The 20567-nt window shown below is 36.6% G+C and overlaps 1 protein-coding gene across 1 annotated transcript in view; it reads right to left on the bottom strand.

Moving 5' to 3' along the window:
* dkk2 (dickkopf WNT signaling pathway inhibitor 2) overlaps nucleotides 1–19517 on the bottom strand; it is a 99726-nt gene extending 80209 nt beyond the window's left edge. The window contains exon 1 of the mRNA XM_028805202.2: nucleotides 18855–19517. Coding sequence (XP_028661035.1) covers nucleotides 18855–19070 — 216 coding nt within the window. The 5' untranslated portion in view covers nucleotides 19071–19517. The remainder of the gene's footprint in view (nucleotides 1–18854) is intronic.
* Between the last annotated feature and the right edge of the window lie 1050 nt (nucleotides 19518–20567).

Below are 20567 nucleotides of genomic sequence, written 5' to 3' on the forward strand. Positions count from 1 at the left end.
AGAATTGTTTTACTGTATGTACATTTCCATTTGACACCATGAATAGCTCAGAATTTACATAATTTCAGTGTACTTCATGCCATATGAAAGGCACTTTTGCAAAGCTATTTAGGTTTACTTTTTAGTTGCCTTTAATTATGCAGTGGCATTAGCAAAGACAGCACAAGGACATTTTATACAAAAAAGGCATTATTTAAGACAGCCTAATGAAAAAGGACAGCTCAGCAGCATTCATATATTTCATGGTGAAGCATGTTTCACTTTTAGACACTTCAAAATAGAAAAAGCACAAACTCCCCTCTCTAAAAGCATGGAGGTTTCAGATAAAGAACAGTCTGTTTCAAGATGTCAGACAAAAATCTTTTCATTGAAATCAAGGCAGCATGATGTCACTGGCTGAAAAACTTTTATTTTTATAGTGGTAAAAGCAGAGAATAAAACAGAGCTTTAGAATCAAAGAATTCACATTAAAAGGGCTTTTCTAGCAATCTATTTTGGTTATTTCCTAATTGTAAAAAAGAAAAAAATCTTACAAACATCTCTTCCTCTTGGGCTGAACTTTATTATGTTTAGCCAAAATTAATGGAATAGTTTATTTGCTCGTGCAAACAATCATTGCAAAAATCCTTTGGACCACCTGCCAGCTGGTGGTCTGAGCCCAAATACCCAGGGGTCCATTTATTTAAAAAATAAATAAATAAATAAGCCATCATGATTTATTATAGCAATGGCAAGTTTGCCAGCCTTCGATCAACACTCCCCTTGCAATGATTAAGCATGCAAAATTCATTATCCTTCTATACTACACGCTTGCTCATAAAGATACAGATTTACCACACTGGCTCGGCCTAGTGGAAGTTTAGAGCTTGTTGCAAATTAACTCTGTGACTGCCATGTCAGAACATGACTGCTACACTGCTAGTGACTTGCATAGCTGTTAATTCTAATACCCCATACCCCATACCCCATCTGACCTGTCAGATTCCTGAAATTTACTAATCTAGTCTTTTTACAATAAGAAATGCATTCGAGACAACTCTTTGAGAATGTTCTTTAAGCTTAAGGATACTACTTTTTAAAGCTCTCTGCCTATGCAGCTTCATCAGTTTTAGCATTCAAGTCACACCTTTTATCCTCTTAAGCCATCTATACTTGTGTTAGAGTGGCATAGCGGTGCAGACCTTAGCACTGCTACCTGGTAGTTCAACATCTGGCTTCAAATCCCAGCCTGGTGTCTGTTTGAGTGCCATTTTTCTTGGGTCGTCTGTGAGGTTTTCTCCAGGCGCTCTGGTTTTTGTTCCATACTCATGTGGATAAAGTTTATTAGTAACTTTAAATTGGGCTCAATTCGAGTAAGAGTAGCTATGTATGCATGAGTGGGCCTTGTGACTGACTAACATCCCCATCCAGGAATGGTTCCTTCTTGAAATCATTGCTACCAGAATAGGCTCTAGCTCCCCATGACCCTGTATCAGTCTAAGGAGTGTCAAAAATTTATACATGGATAAACATGTGCTTATTTTATTTTCAATACTTAGCTACTATTTACAAGTATATGTGATGTTCCAGAAAATCAGGAGCATAAAATGACAAAAAGAAGATCTGGCATGAATTAAATTATCTAAAATGTTGTAATTTAGCAATTAACCTGAGAAATGGTAACAAAATACGTATTATATACAACAGCAAAAAACCTCAAGGGATTCATAACACATGGATGAGCTGTATAGTGTGACAATAATCCAATGTTACAATAAACATAAATCTAATTCTTATTAAAAGAATCTGGCCAGAGGTTGGCACATTGATTACCGCTCTTACTTCGTGGATCCAGTGCTGCAGTTTGGACATTCTCCCTATGTGCGCATGTACTTTTACTCCAGGTAATCTGATTTTCTTCAAACATCTCTAAGCTATGTGTGTGAGGTTAACTTGCAATGTTTGAATTGACTGAGTGTGAGTGTAGGTGACCGTGCAGGCCCTGCAGTGTATTGCATCATAATGCTAGTTTGCTTTCCATTTTATGGACAATACTACTAGGATATGACCCTGAATTGAAATAAGTGGAACTGAAAATGTTATGCTAGGCATATTGTTATAACTATGGAACTCAGCAATAGAACAATTGGATTTCATTTGCTACTCTTATTAAATTATTTAATATGCAAAATAAAAAAGATATACAACAATTAAAGAGTACATTTTAATAGCTCTGAGGCAGGAAATGGTCTTCTACCACCATGTGCTTTACACAGAAGGCAGGAGAACCCTAATCACACTGTTCAGAAATTTGGTTGACTTTTTTGCATTCAGAGTTGATTTTGAATATCATAGGAGTTAGCCGGTGCAAACCAGTACCAGAAAAGTACTGAACTACCAAATTTTTAAAAAGCTTCTATACCAGCATTATGCAAAATTTGGTAATCTTACTACCAGGGCTTGTAGTGGGTCTGGAACGCTGTACTTGCCATTTTCTGTTTTAGTGTCAGAGCACCAGCATTGACGGTTGCATACAAGCACCAAATGCTTGAAACTCCAAAGGGAATGAACCCTTCTTTCAATATAATATACAAATGACATGTGCACTCAAAGCTGTGAGGGAGAAAGATTAATTAAGAAATTGTGTAAAGTATGTAGCGCATCTCAAGGAGGACCAAGAAGCAGAGTATTTGCAACTTTTTGTTTCCACTTCAAGCACTGTTAACAACATGAAAATGTGACTGAAATTGTTATATGCTGCCTTTATTGAAAATTAAGCTGTGTGCCTTTAAGAAAAGTCATGTAGAGCATAAACAGGGCAGTCAATGTGAGCTATACTTTTCTTTTAAATGAAAAATTTGAACCTGAAGATACTAAAATGGCTGCTTTCAAACAGTGTTACAAGGCTTGTGTCACCCAAAGAAGCAACATATCGATTCTTTCCAAGCTTTTATCCCCTGCTCATTCCAATGCCTTCCAGGGGCACAGAACTCAACAAGTGTGAAATGGTATTTACAGTTAAAATAAGAAAAGTTAAGATTATTGTATTTTGATATGTTAACAAGTGCAGCACTTTCACTCAGCAAAAGTTCACAAAGAAGCTTGTCCCCACGTTTTTTTAGATGAACTGACACAAACACAAATTAGTTCAAGCTTAATCACTGTGATTCTGTAAAGGGTGATAAAAAACATCAAATCAACTTGGGTACCACAATGTAGTCTATGCATTGCACATTGTTTTAAACTAAAGCACATTTACTAATAATGTTTTAATGACTCTGGATCTCAGATCTCATTTTCTCCCACTGCAGAAAGGGTTGCAAATCTAGCATTGTGAGAAACACTTTATTACACATCTCCCTGTTAGCCTGGCCGCTAACGGTCTCTGGATGAACTGGGGGACAGTGTGGAAGTCAGGTTGCTTTTGACCTTGTGTGACCAGAGTTTGGGCAGGGGGTTTCAGGCAAACCATTATTTGCTTAGGTATAATTTTTGTATTGGTACTGTTGTGTGAAAGCTGGTGGTTGTAAATTATATTATTGATCCATCACAATTGTGAGCTACATCCATTGATCTCAGGTCTTATTGCTACTTAAAAGTTTTGGAAGATGTAGGATTTGATTATTTAAATAGTTTGATGATTTTTATAAGTTTTAGGATTGTTTTTATTATCTTGGCTCATTGCCATTTTGTTTACCACTGTTAACTGTTCTGCCTATTGTAATGGAAGCAGAAAGTTATGAGGAGGCCAGAAAATGAGAAGTAATCATAGGTGTGACACAAAGCTAAGATTTGTTGCAAAAAATCAGTTGTATCTATCACCAACACCCAATATAATAAACTATATTGTAGTCAAAAGGTCTTAGGTCAAAATTTTGTAAATGTTAAATGAACCAAGAAAATGCACATGATTAAAATACAGTTGTTACTTGCAATTTCAGATAACCAGGATGACTTCAGCTCTCTGTGCTTAGCAGTGTTGTAGCTATGGAACTACGGTGGCAGCACCAATAACCAAACAAAAATGGAGTCATAAAAACCATGAAAATATTTTAACTTCCTTAAATAAATTTTCTACAATAATATAAATGGCAGAATTGAAATCGTCATGTTTCAAAACCTATGTATAAAAGAAAATACAGCAGAAATAATACAAAATAAGGTCAGGAAAAATTAAAAGGTAACAAAGATCGTAACACTAATGTGGCTGTGACCTTGTGAGTCCCAGAAGTCATGGCATGTGATGTTCCTATGGTGACAATATAAAAGCCATCACCTTATATTTCAAAGTTGTCCAAGACAGTAGATTAAAAAAAAAACGTTTTGCGGTGCTTAGAAGTTTTTTAACACATATTTTTGGGGCTTAGACTTTCACAAGTTTCTCTGGCTTTGACTTTTGGTTTAGTAATTGATATATTCCTGCTCACTTTGTTTCCTTTTTTTAACTATGATTTTGTGTTCTCCATCTCCTGATTCTTTTTCATTTGTTAATCCTCCATAAGTTCATTACAGGTAGGCCACAAAGTTTCAATGGCCAATAAAATGGGCCATATCAGACCGATCCTGCGAGTCTACAAGTGGAAGATGGAGGATGACTAGAATTTTGTAAATAAGTTACTGTAGAAACTATATAGTTGCCACTCACAAAAAAATACTTTAAAACCTAAAAAGTTGTATTGGCCTCCTAAAAGGTTATTTTCTGCTGCTTTTGTTACAATTTCCTTATCTCACTAACTTTGTACATCTTAAGTTCCTGCTTAGTTGCCTTAATTATGCATACATTTTAAGAAAAAAAAATTACAATCATAACTGCTGAAGTTGGGTTACTAAGTCAAGTCAAATAATGACAGTAGAGTAGCTGTCAGCACCTCTACAGTACAGCAAATGAATAAGAAAATGGATGAATAACTAGAAATATAGGGTGTGGAAAGCATACCCCCAGACACAGACAGACAGACACCAGAATGTCCAAAACACACTTCTTTATTTCCTCTTTGCACCACAATGCCTTCCTTCACCAACTCTTTCTTCTTCTCTTTCTCTTTCTCTCTTCTTCTCTTCTCACCTTCAACCTTCTCTCTCTTTCTCTCTTCTTCTTCTTTCTCTTCTTCTTCTCTTTCACCTTCGACCTCCTCTCGCCCTCCTCACAAGCTTCGTCTTCTTCCTCCCAACTCTGGCTCTCCTAGTGGAGGGAGGTGGCCCCTTTTATTATGACCCGGATGAGCCCCAGGTGCTCCCCCTGACATCCCTTCCTGGTGTGGCGGAAGAGTCAGGAGAACATCTGGAAGCACACCGGGTGCCCTTGGGATTACTTCCGGCAGCACTTCCTGGTGTGGCAGAAGTGCTGCCATCCAGGACTCCCTAACTGTCCCGGCGCCCCCTGGCGGTGGCAACGTCTTCTCACAGTGGTGAGTGTCCTGGCTCCATTCCTGTGGCCCCAATTAGGCCCGAGCGGCTGCCCTCTCGTGGCCGAGGAGAAGTATCGTCCAACTCGGGAACTGTCCAGGCGTCCCGGCCGGGCAGTGTCCCCGCTCATCCGTGACAAGGGAAAAGGAGCAGAATGAGCAGAAATCTGCATACTTCCATATAGGAAGTGTGATCCTACTGGTCTTCAAGTACGATCAAGGTCTTTGTTAAATAAACTCACCCCCTTGTCACTGCGATACTTAAGACTATAAAGAAAATGTGCCTTCAAAAAGTATGATTTACTGTAGTGCCATTTCACTTTGAGGCAAGCTCACTCAAGAATAGGTGGCCCCACTTATTCCTAATAATATATTAATCAAATTACAGCCAGCTCTCAAATTCTTAGTGTGCTTATCTATCGCTACAGCATTGAACCCAAGCAGGAACCAATCCTGAATGGAAGGCCAGTTCATTACAAGGCTCACCGATGTGTATACCCACACTTGTTCTTGGGAGGGAAATGGAGTACCAAGGAAAGCAAGCAAACTCAAAAAAATAGAGCCAGGATTTGAGCAGGATAAGAAACTGTTCCACCATGCTATTCTAATTACAATTATACTGCTTTTCATGTTTTAGTTTAAGACTTTATTCCAGTTAAATATCTTTGTGCTATTCAGCATTTGAAAACTATTCCTTATTTTGTTTCCTGCACTTTACTAGTCATGTAATATTATCTTGGAATAATAAAGCTGAAAACAAGAACAAAGCAAAAGCATACAGATGTTGGAGCTTGTTAACTTTTTTTTGTGCAGTTTTAGGAAATGTTATGTTGCTGAATCCTGATAAATTCCACATTTCAACAATGTGCCAAACCTCACCTTATGGATGCAGAAAGTCATTTAACTCATTAAAGAATTGCCCCATACTGTATTTTACATGTGTTACAGACATGGAAAGTTTTGACCGAAAATATTCTTTAGAAATACAGGGCCTACCTTTTCGGATGTACAGGAGTAAAAGCTGGGATCACGGTATGAGGAAAAATAAGAAAGAAAACAGTCAAAAAAATTCCCAAGTACCCTTTATATCTTCATTTTAAACTCTTATGTTCAAAATGAGTGACAGTGGGAGTTTAAAGCTTTCAGTAATGGAGTTAATGTGTTTACATATAATTAAAATTAGGAACCAAATTGTTATATCTCCATCCATTATTATCAAACCTACTTCATCCTATCTCAGCATCACTGAATGCCATGCAGCAACCAGCACTGGACTGGGTGCCAATCCATCACAGAGTACACTTATGAAAACCCCCAGATTTGCTCAAATGGGGCCTATTTAGAGTTGCTTTTTAAGCGAACAAACATGTTTCTGGGATGTGAGAGTAAAACCTGAGAAACCCCCCAAGAAATCCATACAGACTCAGGGAGAAACTGCAAGCACCACATAGACAGACTTGTGGAGGTCTAGGATATCAGGCCTAACCACTGGGACATATAATGTTATATATTATTTTCCTTTTCTTTTCATATTCAGGAAATTCTTTGTTTAAAAAAATCACCTCTTTAGACTAGTAAGTTTCAATTACATTTGAAAAGAGAAGACAATTATAAATGAACTGTACATTTATCATTGTTTATTGCAGAACAACTGAGAGTAAACTGTAATTATGAAGAATAAAAACTCTGCCTTTTAAAAGAAAGAATTTTGACAGACCATTTATCCTTGCAGTAAAGCAACACTTAGAAAGTCCCTCTTGCTGATTATACATTGGATTTGAAATGTTCAGACCAGTTTTCCCCATTTTGTTTACTTTATCTAATGATTTCATCAACTTTGCTAAACACAGTAGCTCTAGACTGGATACATTTATATATTTTAGACAGGCTGACAGTGGTAGCTGGCCTGATGACATTTTTCCTACAATAAGACAATAGTAAAACATCAAAGTACTAGATGTTGCTTAAAAAGGCCAACATGAAGATAGGATGCTAGCCAAAACTGAAATGTCCATACCATACCATTCTCAAGCCTGCATTATACATTTCAGGGTTGTAGAGGGCTATACCATTAACACTGAGAACAAAGCAGGAGCCAACTCTGGATGACCCACCAGTCAATGACTCATGCAGACACCCATTCTCATTCACATAGGGTTATTTTAGAATCATTAATTGACTTTTAGAGGATATGAATAGAGAAACCTTTGAAATGTGTGCTATTCCAACTCATCTCAGCACACATATAGTTAAGCTTCCATATACAGTAATTGCATAGAAAGTAAGGTTTAAGGAACATGAAAGATCTTTAAGCAAGCTTTTCTTTAAACTTTCTCACAGGTTTCTCTAAATATTACGAGACTAAGGAACCTATTGAGCCACATTTTAAAGCAATGCCTAAGACTTACTAAAAGAAGAAAGGTACTCACATGACAGAATTTAGACATTAAAATATAATTTATACTGTAGAGATTGTTGACTCCAGTAGAACATAATGAATGACAGAACAAAGAAAATTACTGCAGCGGGTTGTAGAAGTAGAAATATGGAAGGGGACCATTGCTCAACATAATTGTTACATGTTATTTAAGAACACAGTGCTTTATGAGCTTAAGAAGCACAAACATTATATATAATTCTCTAATCTACTTAATCCAGGTAGATCAGACACTGGACAGTATTCCATTCCAAGACAACACCCAGTTATGCACACACTGAGTCAAGTTGAAGCACCAATTAACCTAACCAATATTTCTTTGGGGATGTGGATAGAACTCTGCAGGTAATGGAGGAAACCAAAATGAACATTGGGAGAAACTGCATATATCACATCGACAATGACTTGGTGGAGGATTTAAATCCAGGATGCTGGATCCATCAACCAACCACTTTGCCAACTTACCACCCACAAATAACGTATACAGTTAGGTCCATAAATATTTGGACAGAGACAATTTTTTTTCTAATTTTGGTTCTGTATATTACCACAATGAATTTTAAATGAAACAACTCAGATGCAGTTGAAGTGCAGACTTTCAGCTTTAATTCAGTGGGGTGAACAAAACGATTGCATAAAAATGTGAGGCAAATAAAGCATTTTTTTAACATAATCCCTTCATTTCAGGGGCTCAAAAGTAATTGGACAAATTAAATAACTGGAAATAAAATGTTCATTTCTAATACTTGGTTGAAAACCCTTTGCTGGAAATGACAGCCTGAAGTCTTGAACTCATGGACATCGCCAGATGCTGGGTTTTCTCCTTTTTAATGCTCTGCCAGGCCTTTAGTGCAGCGGCTTTCAGTTGCTGTTTGTTTGTGGGCCTTTCTGTCTGAAGTTTAGCCTTCAACAAGTGAAATGCATGCTCAATTGGGTTAAGATCAGGTGACTGACTGACTTGGCCATTCAAGAATGTTCCACTTCTTTGCTTTAATAAACTCCTGGGTTGCTTTGGCTGTATGATTTGGGTCATTGTCCATCTGTATCATGAAACGCCACCCAATCAATCTGACTGCATTTAGCTGGATTTGAGCAGACAACATGTCTCTGAACACCTCAGAATTCATTCGGCTGCTTCTGTCCTGTGTCACATCATCAATAAACACTAGTGTCCCAGTGCCACTGGCAGCCATGCATGCCCAAGCCATCACACTGCCTCCACTGTGTTTTACAGATGATGGGGTATGCTTTGGATAATGAGTTGTTTCACGCCTTCTCCATACTTTTTTCTTGCCATGCCATCATTCTGATAGAGGTTGATCTTGGTTTCATATGTCCAAAGAATGTTTTTCCAGAACTGTGCTGGCTTTTTTAGATGTTCTTTAGCAAAGTCCAATCTGGCCTTTCTATTCTTGAGGCTTATGAGTGGCTTGTGGCTTGCACCTTGCAGTGCACCCTCTGTATTTACTTTCATGCAGTCTTCTCTTCATGGTAGACTTGGATATCGATATGCCTACCCCCTGGAGAGTGTCGTTCACTTGGTTGGCTGTTGTGAAGGGGTTTCTCTTCACCATGAAAATGATTCTGCGAGCATCCACCACTGTTATCTTCCATGGACGTCCAGGTCTTTTTGCGTTGCTGAGTTCACCAGTGCTTGCTTTCTTTCTCAGGATGTACCAAACTGTAGATTTTGCCACTCGTAATATTGTAGCAATTTCTCTGATGAGTTTTTTCTGTTTTCGCAGCTTAAGGATGGCTTCTTTCACCTGCATGGAGAGCTCCTTCGACTGCATGTTGTCTGTTCACAGCAAAATCTTCCATATGCAAGCACCACACCTCAAATCAACTCCAGGCCTTTTATCTGCTTAACTGATAATGACATAACGACGGACGTGCCCACACCTGCCCATGAAATAGCCTTTGAGTCAATTGTCCAATTACTTTTGAGTCCCTGAAATGAAGGGATTGTTTTAAAAAAAATGCTTTAGTTGCCTCACATTTTTATGCAATCGTTTTGTTCACCCCACTGAATTAAAGCTGAAAGTCTGCACTTCAACTGCATCTGAGTTGTTTCATTTAAAATTCATTGTGGTAATGTACAGAACCAAAATTAGAAAAAAGTTGTCTCTGTCCAAATATTTATGGACCTAACTGTAGGTGCCAATAGAGTTATATGTCTGAGCAAATATTTTGGCACTTGATATTCATTGGCTGGTCAACCTTAGGAATTTCTGACATTCTTTCATAATATCTTACATTGACTGTAATAAGAAATGGTTGTGTAATGCATTAGCTGTGAGGAGAAATTTCAAACACAAATCCTATTCCCACTTTGACAAAGCTGATACCACAGTTAGGATAATTTTATTTGATGTTTCCAGTGCTTTTAACATTATTCTGCATCATCAACCAGGTAAAAAGCTCAAGGTTTTGAATCTTGATTCCCCCACAATCTCCTGGATCATGGACTACCTGACCAAAAGACAGCAGTTTGTGAGGCTGAGGAACTATGTGCCGGAAATGATGGTGTGTAATACTGGAACAACTCAGAGAACTGTTCTGTCTCCCTTCCTATTTATCCTCTACAAAACAGACTTCTGGCACAATACCAGCACTTGCCATCTACAGGAATGTTCAGATGACTCTTCTATCATAGGCTGCATTAATAATGGAGATGAGTTGGAGCACAGGAAGGTTGTGGAGAACTATGTCTTGGGGTGCAGGGACAACAACTTGCAACTCAAAATCAGGAAAAGAAAAGAGCTGGTAGTGGGCTTCTGGCACGCCAAGGAGCCACTGAGACCAGTCACTATTCAGGGGGAGGACATGGAAGTGGTGCAGAGCTACTAGTACCTGGGGATTCACACAAGCAACAAACTGGACAGGTCTGACAGCACAGTGGCACTGTACAAGAAAGGCCAGAGCAGACTGCACTTGCTAAGGAGACTAATGTCTTCTGATGTGTGCAGTAAGCCACTGGAAATGTGCTACCAGTCCGTATTAGCCAGTGTATTGTTCTACGCTGCAGCCTCCTGAGGAAGCAACTTGAGCTGAAAAGAAGCACAATTGTTGAACAAACTTATCAGGAAAGCCTGCTCCATTATGGGGTGAACCCTGGACACAATGGAAGCTGTTGTGGAAAAGAGAATGGTGGCACAAATGGATGCCATCATGAAAAATCCCCTCCATCACTTCCAGGAGCAGTTCTCTTGGAGTCTAATGATGTACTTGTTAAGTTAATTTTTAAATATCTGCACAATATACATTTTTTTATTTTTATTGATTGACTGATTCAGTGATTGGTCCTGTGAGTCTGTATACTTGTTTTTTTATGTTTCTGCTGCTGTATATATTTGAATTTCCCCATGGGATTAATAAATACTATCTAATCAAATGTAAAGGAACTCCAGGCTAAAAAGGTGACCTAAATTAGACCCCACTGATCCAATGCACCTGATTTATTTTGTATGCTTACATAATGCAGATGTGTTTGCTCCTCACTGGAGATGTGTCTTACTAAAGCTCCCAGAGTCTCATTTAGAATATTTTAAAACTACTTCACAAGAATCAAAGAGGAGCCAGAATGGGAATCTGAGTGGACAGAGTATTGTGCAATTTTGTTTGGCTATTTACATGTATTAGACTGCATTAAAATTTGTAATAAAGGAATACTCTACACAAACATTAGAATTTTTATATTTGTATCTCACCTGGCATTGTTTGTAGCGAAGGCCAAGAAATATTTTTAAATACATGTTTTCATAGAGGGAAAAAAGAAAATTCCTGATACAATGGGTTTCAACCATACTGGACAACAGCAAACGATATTAAAACATCCATTAAAGAATCTCAAAATGCTGGTGTTGCTGAGTCATATGTTCACAACATCCTAAATATATTTATTTTTGATAAAGTAATATTATATATGTCATTGCTGAAAAATCCACCTGTATATGATATTAAAATGTGCTCAAATGAGATTGAACCTTTGAATCGTCATAGATCATTACATTTATGTTCCTTTTGGTAGGACATTAGAGTTATTTAATAACAGTATGTGAAACTACACAGATGAATCGACCTTCTATTTGGTGAAACACTTTGGGTATGCAGAACTGTCTTTTCCACCTGTTTTAGTCATTTGTTTAACATTTAATCTCTAATTCTACTCCTCTCCTAGACAACATTATGCAATTTTGATAACACGTGAAGTGTCACGATAGCCAGTCAAAGAGCTACTACTGGGCACAGAATGGGGGAGTGGAGGCAAATCTTCAGTTCAGACACTTTATCCTGTTTGAGCGTGCTCCTCTCTGTCCCGTGCAGGAGAGCATTTTAAAGAAGTGGTTTAATTAACTATAGTTTAGCCAAATTTCATGTGTTTTAGATGTTGAAAACATATGACTAGATATCTCACATGTGGATTATGCAACCTGAGTAATTTGATATTTTTTTTCCAAGGTTGTTTTGATGTTGTTTACTATTCTTGAATTTGGGTCATCACTGAAGCCCAATGTCTCAAAAACTTTGTGATCTCCATTTTCCATATACTGTAAACATTAGATTCAATTTTTTTTCTTGGCCACCTCTACAAAGAACACGGAGCAAGTAATACACACAAAAACAGTCATTTTTGGATATCCCTTTAACTGATAACTTTCTTTTAAACTTTTCATGAAGGTTTATACTTCTCATAACTTCCATGTTGCTCTATCTTTGAAATGTTTTTTGCATGATACCTTTGAAAGTTTCTCTTTGTTTTTTGATGTTTATATCACCACCGAGAACAGTATAAACTGAAATCTTCATATATTCTCACCACCCTTTGAGGTGGTGACAGCATAAACAGATTGTCTTGAAAGCATCTTGCAGCAGCTTTGGGGAAAGCTTCTGAAATGCACACTAACTCTTCTCACAAATACAGCATGTTATGAAAAGCCACCCAAGCGGACTTTTCTTTCCTGTGGTTCATCAAGCAGTGTGGTCTACTGGCACCTTGCCAATTTAATCCCTACCACTGACTCACTGTGTGAACCTCAACAAGTTATTTAACACACTAGAGGCTACAATTGGATACATACAAAAACAGCACAGCCATTTGTATGTTGCTTTGCATAAACATCTAAATAAATGGCTATACTTACTTGACTAAACATTCATCTGTTCCTCTGCTCTGATTGTTATCCATTAATCTAAAAGTGAAACTTGACCAGCAAATTAACTCAGTTGTTTACTAGAAAAATGAAAGTGTTAACATATTAGGCAATAAAAAAAATGTGTGGCATATCAGAAACCAGTGACATCATAGGCATTTTCACTATGCTAGTCTAGTGAGTACAGAAACAAATGTGCCAGACTGTTCAAGGAAGAAATCCATCGTAAGCCCTTCAAAGATAATTTCACTCATAAACGTGTTAATCAAGATCATCCTTTTCCATCTTCACAGAGCCATTTATTGATATAGTACAGTTTTAGAAAAGGACTGGAAAGAATTATCCTAAACTCCAGCAAAGGACATTTGGCCCATGTCATTTCTTATGTTTGCTTTTTGTTTTTCTAATTTGTGTAATCTATAGACCATAAATCCAATTATGGGTTTAGGACAGAACATTGTTTAAGAAGGACTTATGGAGGAGCATAAGCATACAATAAACACAGTCATTGAACTTTTTTTCTCTGCACTTTGTTTCTCTCTGAAAAAAAAAAGCTCTGCCCTGAAACATTTGTTTCTGTTAAAATGAATTTTACAGTGATGATGGAACCCTGAACAGTGCTTCTTCCATCATTAATCTATGATTTTAAACCTGCTAAATCCAAGTTAAACTGAGTCACAGCAGCAATGGGTGCAAGACAAAAACCAATGCTGCCAGTCCATCATGGGGCATACGCTCTCACTTACATTGGGCCAATTTAAAACCATCAATTAACTTTTCACATATTTCATTCCTATTATTATTTGGATGACAACCTGAAGGATGGTAACTTGCAAGTTTAGATTAATTACAGCTGTTCATGTTACCACGGCAGTGTAAATGATTTGCTCGGGGTCACACGCTGAGCTGGATGCAGGATTTGAACCTAAAAGCTTGGGTGTTCAACTCATGTGTCTTAGCCAGTACATAACAATACCTCCCAGGTAAAACTTAAAAAGTTAAACCATAAAACTGCACTTGCTGTGAATTTAAGAAAGTGGACAATAAATCTTAGGAATGTGACAAGAAACTGGAGTACTTGGAGAAAACCCCATGTAAATGTGGAAAAAGAATAACTGAGCCCATTGTCCTGGATCTGTGAGGCAGCAGCATTAAATACGTTCCAACTGTGCTGCCCATTGTTATTACTAGTAGAAATACTCTCCATGTGACAGTGACAAAGATAAACAGTTGTTAAAATTGCTGGATGGATAATATGTAATTGACCTTTCACTTTGTTCTATCACCAAACTGAATATTACATTCAATAATCCAGAAATACTCAACTACTCAGAATCACATGCTGCTAATCCCCATTGTCCAAACAACTTCTAAAGATGTATAATACTTGCCAGCTCATCAAAATTATTATCAATCTACTCTGATTAAATAAGAAACTAGCATGTTCAATCATATTGTGTTACTTATTACTACACCTGCAAGACAAAATAGTTTACAAAGATGAGAATGTTCACATTCATTCAACTGTTCTTTAAAGGACTAGTAACAAAGGAATTACCAAACCAGACTATTTTCTCCACAGCTTCAACATTACTGATGTAGATGAAGATGACTTACTCAAGTCTGACTCCATCCATTTCCTCACCCTTATCCACAACTACAGAAACTCTACTTTAAAAGGACTGTAAAGAACACACTCGCATGGTCAAAAGACACCTTCAAAAAGCACCACATTATGCAGTGTTGTAATCAGCTGCTGTCATGTTTGCTACTGTATACGCCAATACCATTCTGTTTATATCACAGTACATTATTATTATCTTTTATTACAAGTAACACACCACTGTTATGGATTTCTCTACCCAGCAAACACTATGCCACACTCTTTCTAATGTGATGGTCCTGTTTAAAACCTCTCTTAGTTGAACATGGTTTCATATCTATAGTTCAAAAGAATTCTTCCTTTATTCCATTTCTGAAAGGTTTTCAATAAAAATATTCATATTCTACTATTTTGCATTAATTCATACAATGGAATTAAATTTAATTTTAAGTTAGGTAACAAAATTTTTGACACATTGACAAAAAAGTATCAGAGTGAACAGTAATTCCATATTTGGAAAAACTTTCAGGTCCATAGATAGATACATAAAAATAAAAGGTGTGGAGTAGCAGTTCCCAAAATTTAAACACTACAACAAATCCACTCAGAATTTAACAGAAATGAATACAGTAAAATAATCTAAGTAAAATGTATATATTCAAATGGCATAACCTCTAACCAAGGGTTATGTCATGGTAGCTAATGGTAGCTGGCAACAACCTCCGTGGAGCACCATGATTAAATCAGTATTGTGTTGAAGGTTCTCTTCAGGCTGAGCAGGGTGCCATGCAGAGGATATGAGACATTATTCAAAATAGCCAGCAGCTTAGCTAACATTCTGCTCTCTGCTGCCGCTTCAAGACAGTTTAGGCAAGTGCCCAGAACCGAGCACATTGACTCTAGCTCAAACAGATTTGGTGTCAACTCTAAGTCTAAAATGATTTTTATGTATATATGTATATTTGTGTACTCCATATTTTTATTTTAATACAGGGTATATAGTATTAAGGTTACTTTGTAAGTAATTACAAGTTCGGGGTTATTAACACAAAACAAATTAATATCCAATCAGATTCAGAACCTGCATCTCTTACTTTATTTTCTTAAGGCCAGAGACTTTGTTTGACGCACTGGGCACAAGACAGGAGCCAAACATAAACAGGGAGACCGTCCGTATAGTGCACAATTATGCACTCATCAACTCTTATTCATCAATTAAGGATTATCTTATTTTACCTTACGTCTAAGGTGATCACATAAGTATAACATGTTTTTGGCTTTTTCGTAGAAAAATAAACCAGTGCTTTATATGACAGTTGTTTGCTGGAGAAGTAATTGTAACCCATCTATAAATATACCTTTTATTATGCTAATAGTAAAGGTAAAAGGTGTTCATGGTAACATGCTACTCTGATTATTAATCTCTGTAGTTTCACCTTAAAAACCTTACACATTTATTGTAAGCATTTCTGTTTTCCCTTAAAACTGCATTCTTCTGCTTAGAATTCATGTTCTACTCAATAAAGTCTGTTACACATTACTATATATTACATTACCAAAAAGGCATTTTCAGTATGATTTAAATAGTGCAGCTTGGTACACAAACAAATTGTTTAATTTTTCCAAATGCTTTGTTTGAATACTTGTGGGTTCTAAACCCGCACCTTGTGGCTATTGGAACAGAAGACCTTCATGATCTATATCTGCTTTCCCAATTCCTTCAAATCCCAGCAAGCTGTAGCTAATTTTCTCACAAGCAGGAGTCTAAACTTCAAGTTATTTGTGTAAAAAGCATTTCAAATGGGAAGAAAACCAAATTGCTTAGGGGGAATAAAAACTGCTTGTTGTTTAATATCCAGAAATGTCATGAAAATATTTATATGGCTATGAAATCAGCTTATCCCACTGTATATTACTTTTTAGACAGGAGTGTTCTTCTGAAAAATTAACTTTAAAAATAAAGTTTTTAAAAAAATTCTATTAATTTTAATTCAGTTCAAATTAATTCAGTATTTTCTAATTAAATACTTTCATTTATAAATCTGGCATATTATATACTACTATAAAGACAGTATAATTACTTAGAAAAACTTAGTTACAACACAAACACAAAACATGACTATTGAAAAATATATCCTGACATAGTACAAAGTAGTCATATATTCATATATATGTATATATATATATACATTAAGTATTCCATATTAAATTAAATGTATTTGTGCCTGATTATGTTTTTTTAAAGTTGTAAATTTTATGTTGCATTTTTATTCTTAATCAAACATATGTAAACAATAAGCAAAATTGCTGATTATTGGAGTGCAAGATAAAATTAAAACTACAGGAAGTTATTCAGTATAGCTGAAAACCATGCACAATATATTAATTAGCAAAATGTCTTCCTAAATGTACCTCCTGTTTTATGATTCAGATTAAACAAGTAAAACCACCAATTTAATTCAATTCAAAATTCATTTTGATTATTCCAACTTAGATTTAAGCAGAGACAGAAAAAACTATATACACAGGTAGAACGTGCAAACTCCACACACAAGAGGGCTTGGATTCAAGCCCAGGTGAAGCAGTGGTACTAACCAATGTGCCTCTGCTGGTCTTTATTTTACTATATTTACTCTTAAAAATAAAGATGCCAGACTGGTTCTTCTAAGTGATGCCACTATCAATCTACTTAACTAAAAGTAAATCAGTATTTGCAAAGTGTATGTGGCTTTTTTGTTCCTTGTCCATATATTTTTGGAACCTCTGGTTTCCATTACAGGGTTACATACAGCAGGAGTGTATGGGACCAAATAAGCATAAGGGATAAAGCAGTTCTGGATGAGATACATGTCCATTGCAGGAAATACTTAGACACGTTCGTCTAGAATAATCTAACCTGCATGTCTTTCACATGTAGAAGAAAACTGACATACACATACAGGCAGCCAACAGGAAACACTTCATTCTCAGTCTACTTAAGCTGCCCAGTGGCTTATACACCAAAAACACTTCCACCACTAACACAAGATTAAGGTGTGCAACATGTAGTAATAATTGAATTCCCACCGTTGAAAATGTAGCCCTGTTTCCCGAAACTGCATTTATTACAAAATTGTGGAGATCTGGAGACTATTCCAAAAGCATCATGCAAGATCCATCACTGCAACACTTAACTATTGCTAATGAATTTTGTATAAAAAGAACAGAGTAGTTCGCAGAGAAATACAATGCAGAGTTATGAAGCAAAAGCGCCAACCATTACGCCACTTTCACTAGAAAATGTCAAGATCAGAATACTACTGATAGTTACCGGGAAGGAAAAACTGAACCTATGAAGATTAACGTAGTGTTCCTCGGTTTACTGGGCAGGGTGATGTAAATCAAAAAATGCATTTACTTTTTACTTCCTAAATGGTAAGCAAGCAGTACCATATCTATCTATCTATCTATCTATCTATCTATCTATCTATCTATCTATCTATCTATCTATCTATCTATCTATCTATCTATCTATCTATCTATCTATCTATCTATCTATCTATCTATCATTACAGTGCCGTTAAAAACGTGTATACTGCCCTGCTGAAAACAAGAATAACGGGTGTTAACATCATATTAAGAGTGTTTCATTACTGTGATCAAGTTTGTTAAAATATGAACACAAGTGTCATTCATTAAATTGCTAATAAAAAGGTTATATAATCAGTTACGTGGTCAATTACACTTTGACACTATGTGTGATGCAAAAGTAATTAATAAATAATTGCATTGGTACCCAATGTTTGTTTTCAGAAGTAATTACCAGTCATTAAGCCCTAAATGAAATTTGCTATATCACTGTAATGTTCCACCTAATAACATTTTCAAATAGCTGTGATGAGTCAAGGCGCACCGATACAACAATTCACAGAGCTGCGATTTTCTATCAGACGCGTATTCAGTTATGTATATAATCAATAGATTTATATGGGATCTATGTATAAGTTGTTATCTTGGAATAGCTCGTAATTAATTTAGAAAGAATACTACATGAAAACATGCATAGTAGCAAACCTTTGGTGTGTGGAGCTGAATGTTAAAAGGCATTTTAACCGTAAGCTAAAAAGCTCCTTATTACTGCATATAGTTATATGAAAGAAAAAAAAAGTTCAAATTTCCAATATTCTGCACAATATCTGCTAATCACACTAAATTCTCCCAACGTCTGCAATGCGCAGGTAGCTGCAGTCTACGGATGATAAACTGTCAGCCTCTCAGCTAAACCCCTTGATTCTTACCTGCCCAACAGCGGCGCCTTTCTTGCTATGAAACGCTGAGTGAAAAACAGCGGAGCGGTTGTTGCTGGCCTGAGTCGGATCCTGACTTGTCAGACTTGACTTGATAGCGTTCACCTTCGATCTGGAGTCGTCAGAGTTTTGAAGACTTCCCAGTCTCAGCACCGCCGCCAGCAGGAGCCACAGGCAGAACAGGCGCGTGCACGTCGGGAGCAACATTTCAAATCAGCTGAATCGTAGAAACACAGGATAAAAATGCAAGAAAATTCTGATTGTTCCTGATGTTACCTTTCAAACGTAAAAACAGATTTTGCACCCACACTGAACGGTGAGGTGAGAATCTAAATTGACAATTTTATATCAGACTCCTTTCCGTGGTTATAAAAAAGAATACTCCTAAATCTTTTTACGTTAACTCAAGTGAGGGCTGAAGTTGCAAGAAATATGTAAAGTGAAGTTTTTCGCGAACTTTTTTTAAGTTGCCATTCAACCAGTTTATGCTTGCATGCCCAGTTGCATCAAAGTACTGATGTGCCCCGTCTGTCCGTGCATACGATCAGAAAGCAGAAAGGCTCACTCAGTCTGGTATTTTATGATCTCAGTGCCTTTCTTTTTATAGGTTCCACAATGGGTTTGTTTCCGCCGCCGCCCCCATTGAGAGCCGACAAAGAGTGAAACTGATCTCAAACGCGTCTCGCAGGCCAGCTGAACAGGGGAGTCTGAACGCCCTCGTCCGTGCGCTGACATCTGAAACCTGGGGGAAGCTATAGGATGAGGGTGAGAAAGAAAGAAAGAAAGAAAGAAAGAAAGAAAGAAAGAAAGAAAGAAAGAAAGAAAGAAAGAAAGAAAGAAAGAAAGAAAGAAAGAAAGAAAAACTTGACAACTTAGTTTGATTTGTAACTAATGTTAAAGTCTGTCAGTAAGGTATGGTAAGGTAATTTGCATAGATTTATTCAAGCCATCAGACCTGAACCTGACCTGAAGAAAGAAAGAAAGAAAAAAAGAAAGAAAGAAAGAAAGATAAGGAAATTCCTTTGTGTTTAAAATCTTGCTGTAGCGTTTCTAAGATTATGTACTTGCATGATGATAGAGTTACTTAGCCTTCCTGGGACAGATACAGAAATGGATCTGAATATACTGTATGTACAGTATATATATGCTACCCCTAGCTGCAGAGTCTAACCCATATAATGCTTAAAACTTCAGTCTTCATTTTGTTTAAATATATGTTACTTAATAATACTTAGCAGTTAGAACCAAGTGATACGAAAATAAAGTTTAAACTCCAACTGTAACACGCGTGCCCTGTGATAAGGTGACTTTATTCTGGTAATAAGCTGTGTATATATATATATATATATATATATATATATATATATATATATATATATATATATATATATATATATATATATATATATATTGCATAATTTACTGTCAAATAATGCAGAGTACGCGACACGTGTTTACCCCTCATTTGGGCTCATCAGGCGTACTGGTAGGTAACCACCCACACAATTCAGGTCGGGACTCAGACTACGAATGCAATGAATATATATACAGTATATAAGAAAGAAAGAAAGAAAGAAAGAAAGAAAGAAAGAAAGAAAGAAAGAAAGAAAGAAAGAAAGAAAGAAAGAAAGAAAGAAAAGAAAAGAAAGCGGCAGACATACCAAGATTTACAAACACACAAATACACAAAGTGATGTAAACAGT

Source organism: Erpetoichthys calabaricus, chromosome 7 (assembly GCF_900747795.2).
Source record: "Erpetoichthys calabaricus chromosome 7, fErpCal1.3, whole genome shotgun sequence".
Lineage (NCBI taxonomy): Eukaryota > Metazoa > Chordata > Cladistia > Polypteriformes > Polypteridae > Erpetoichthys > Erpetoichthys calabaricus.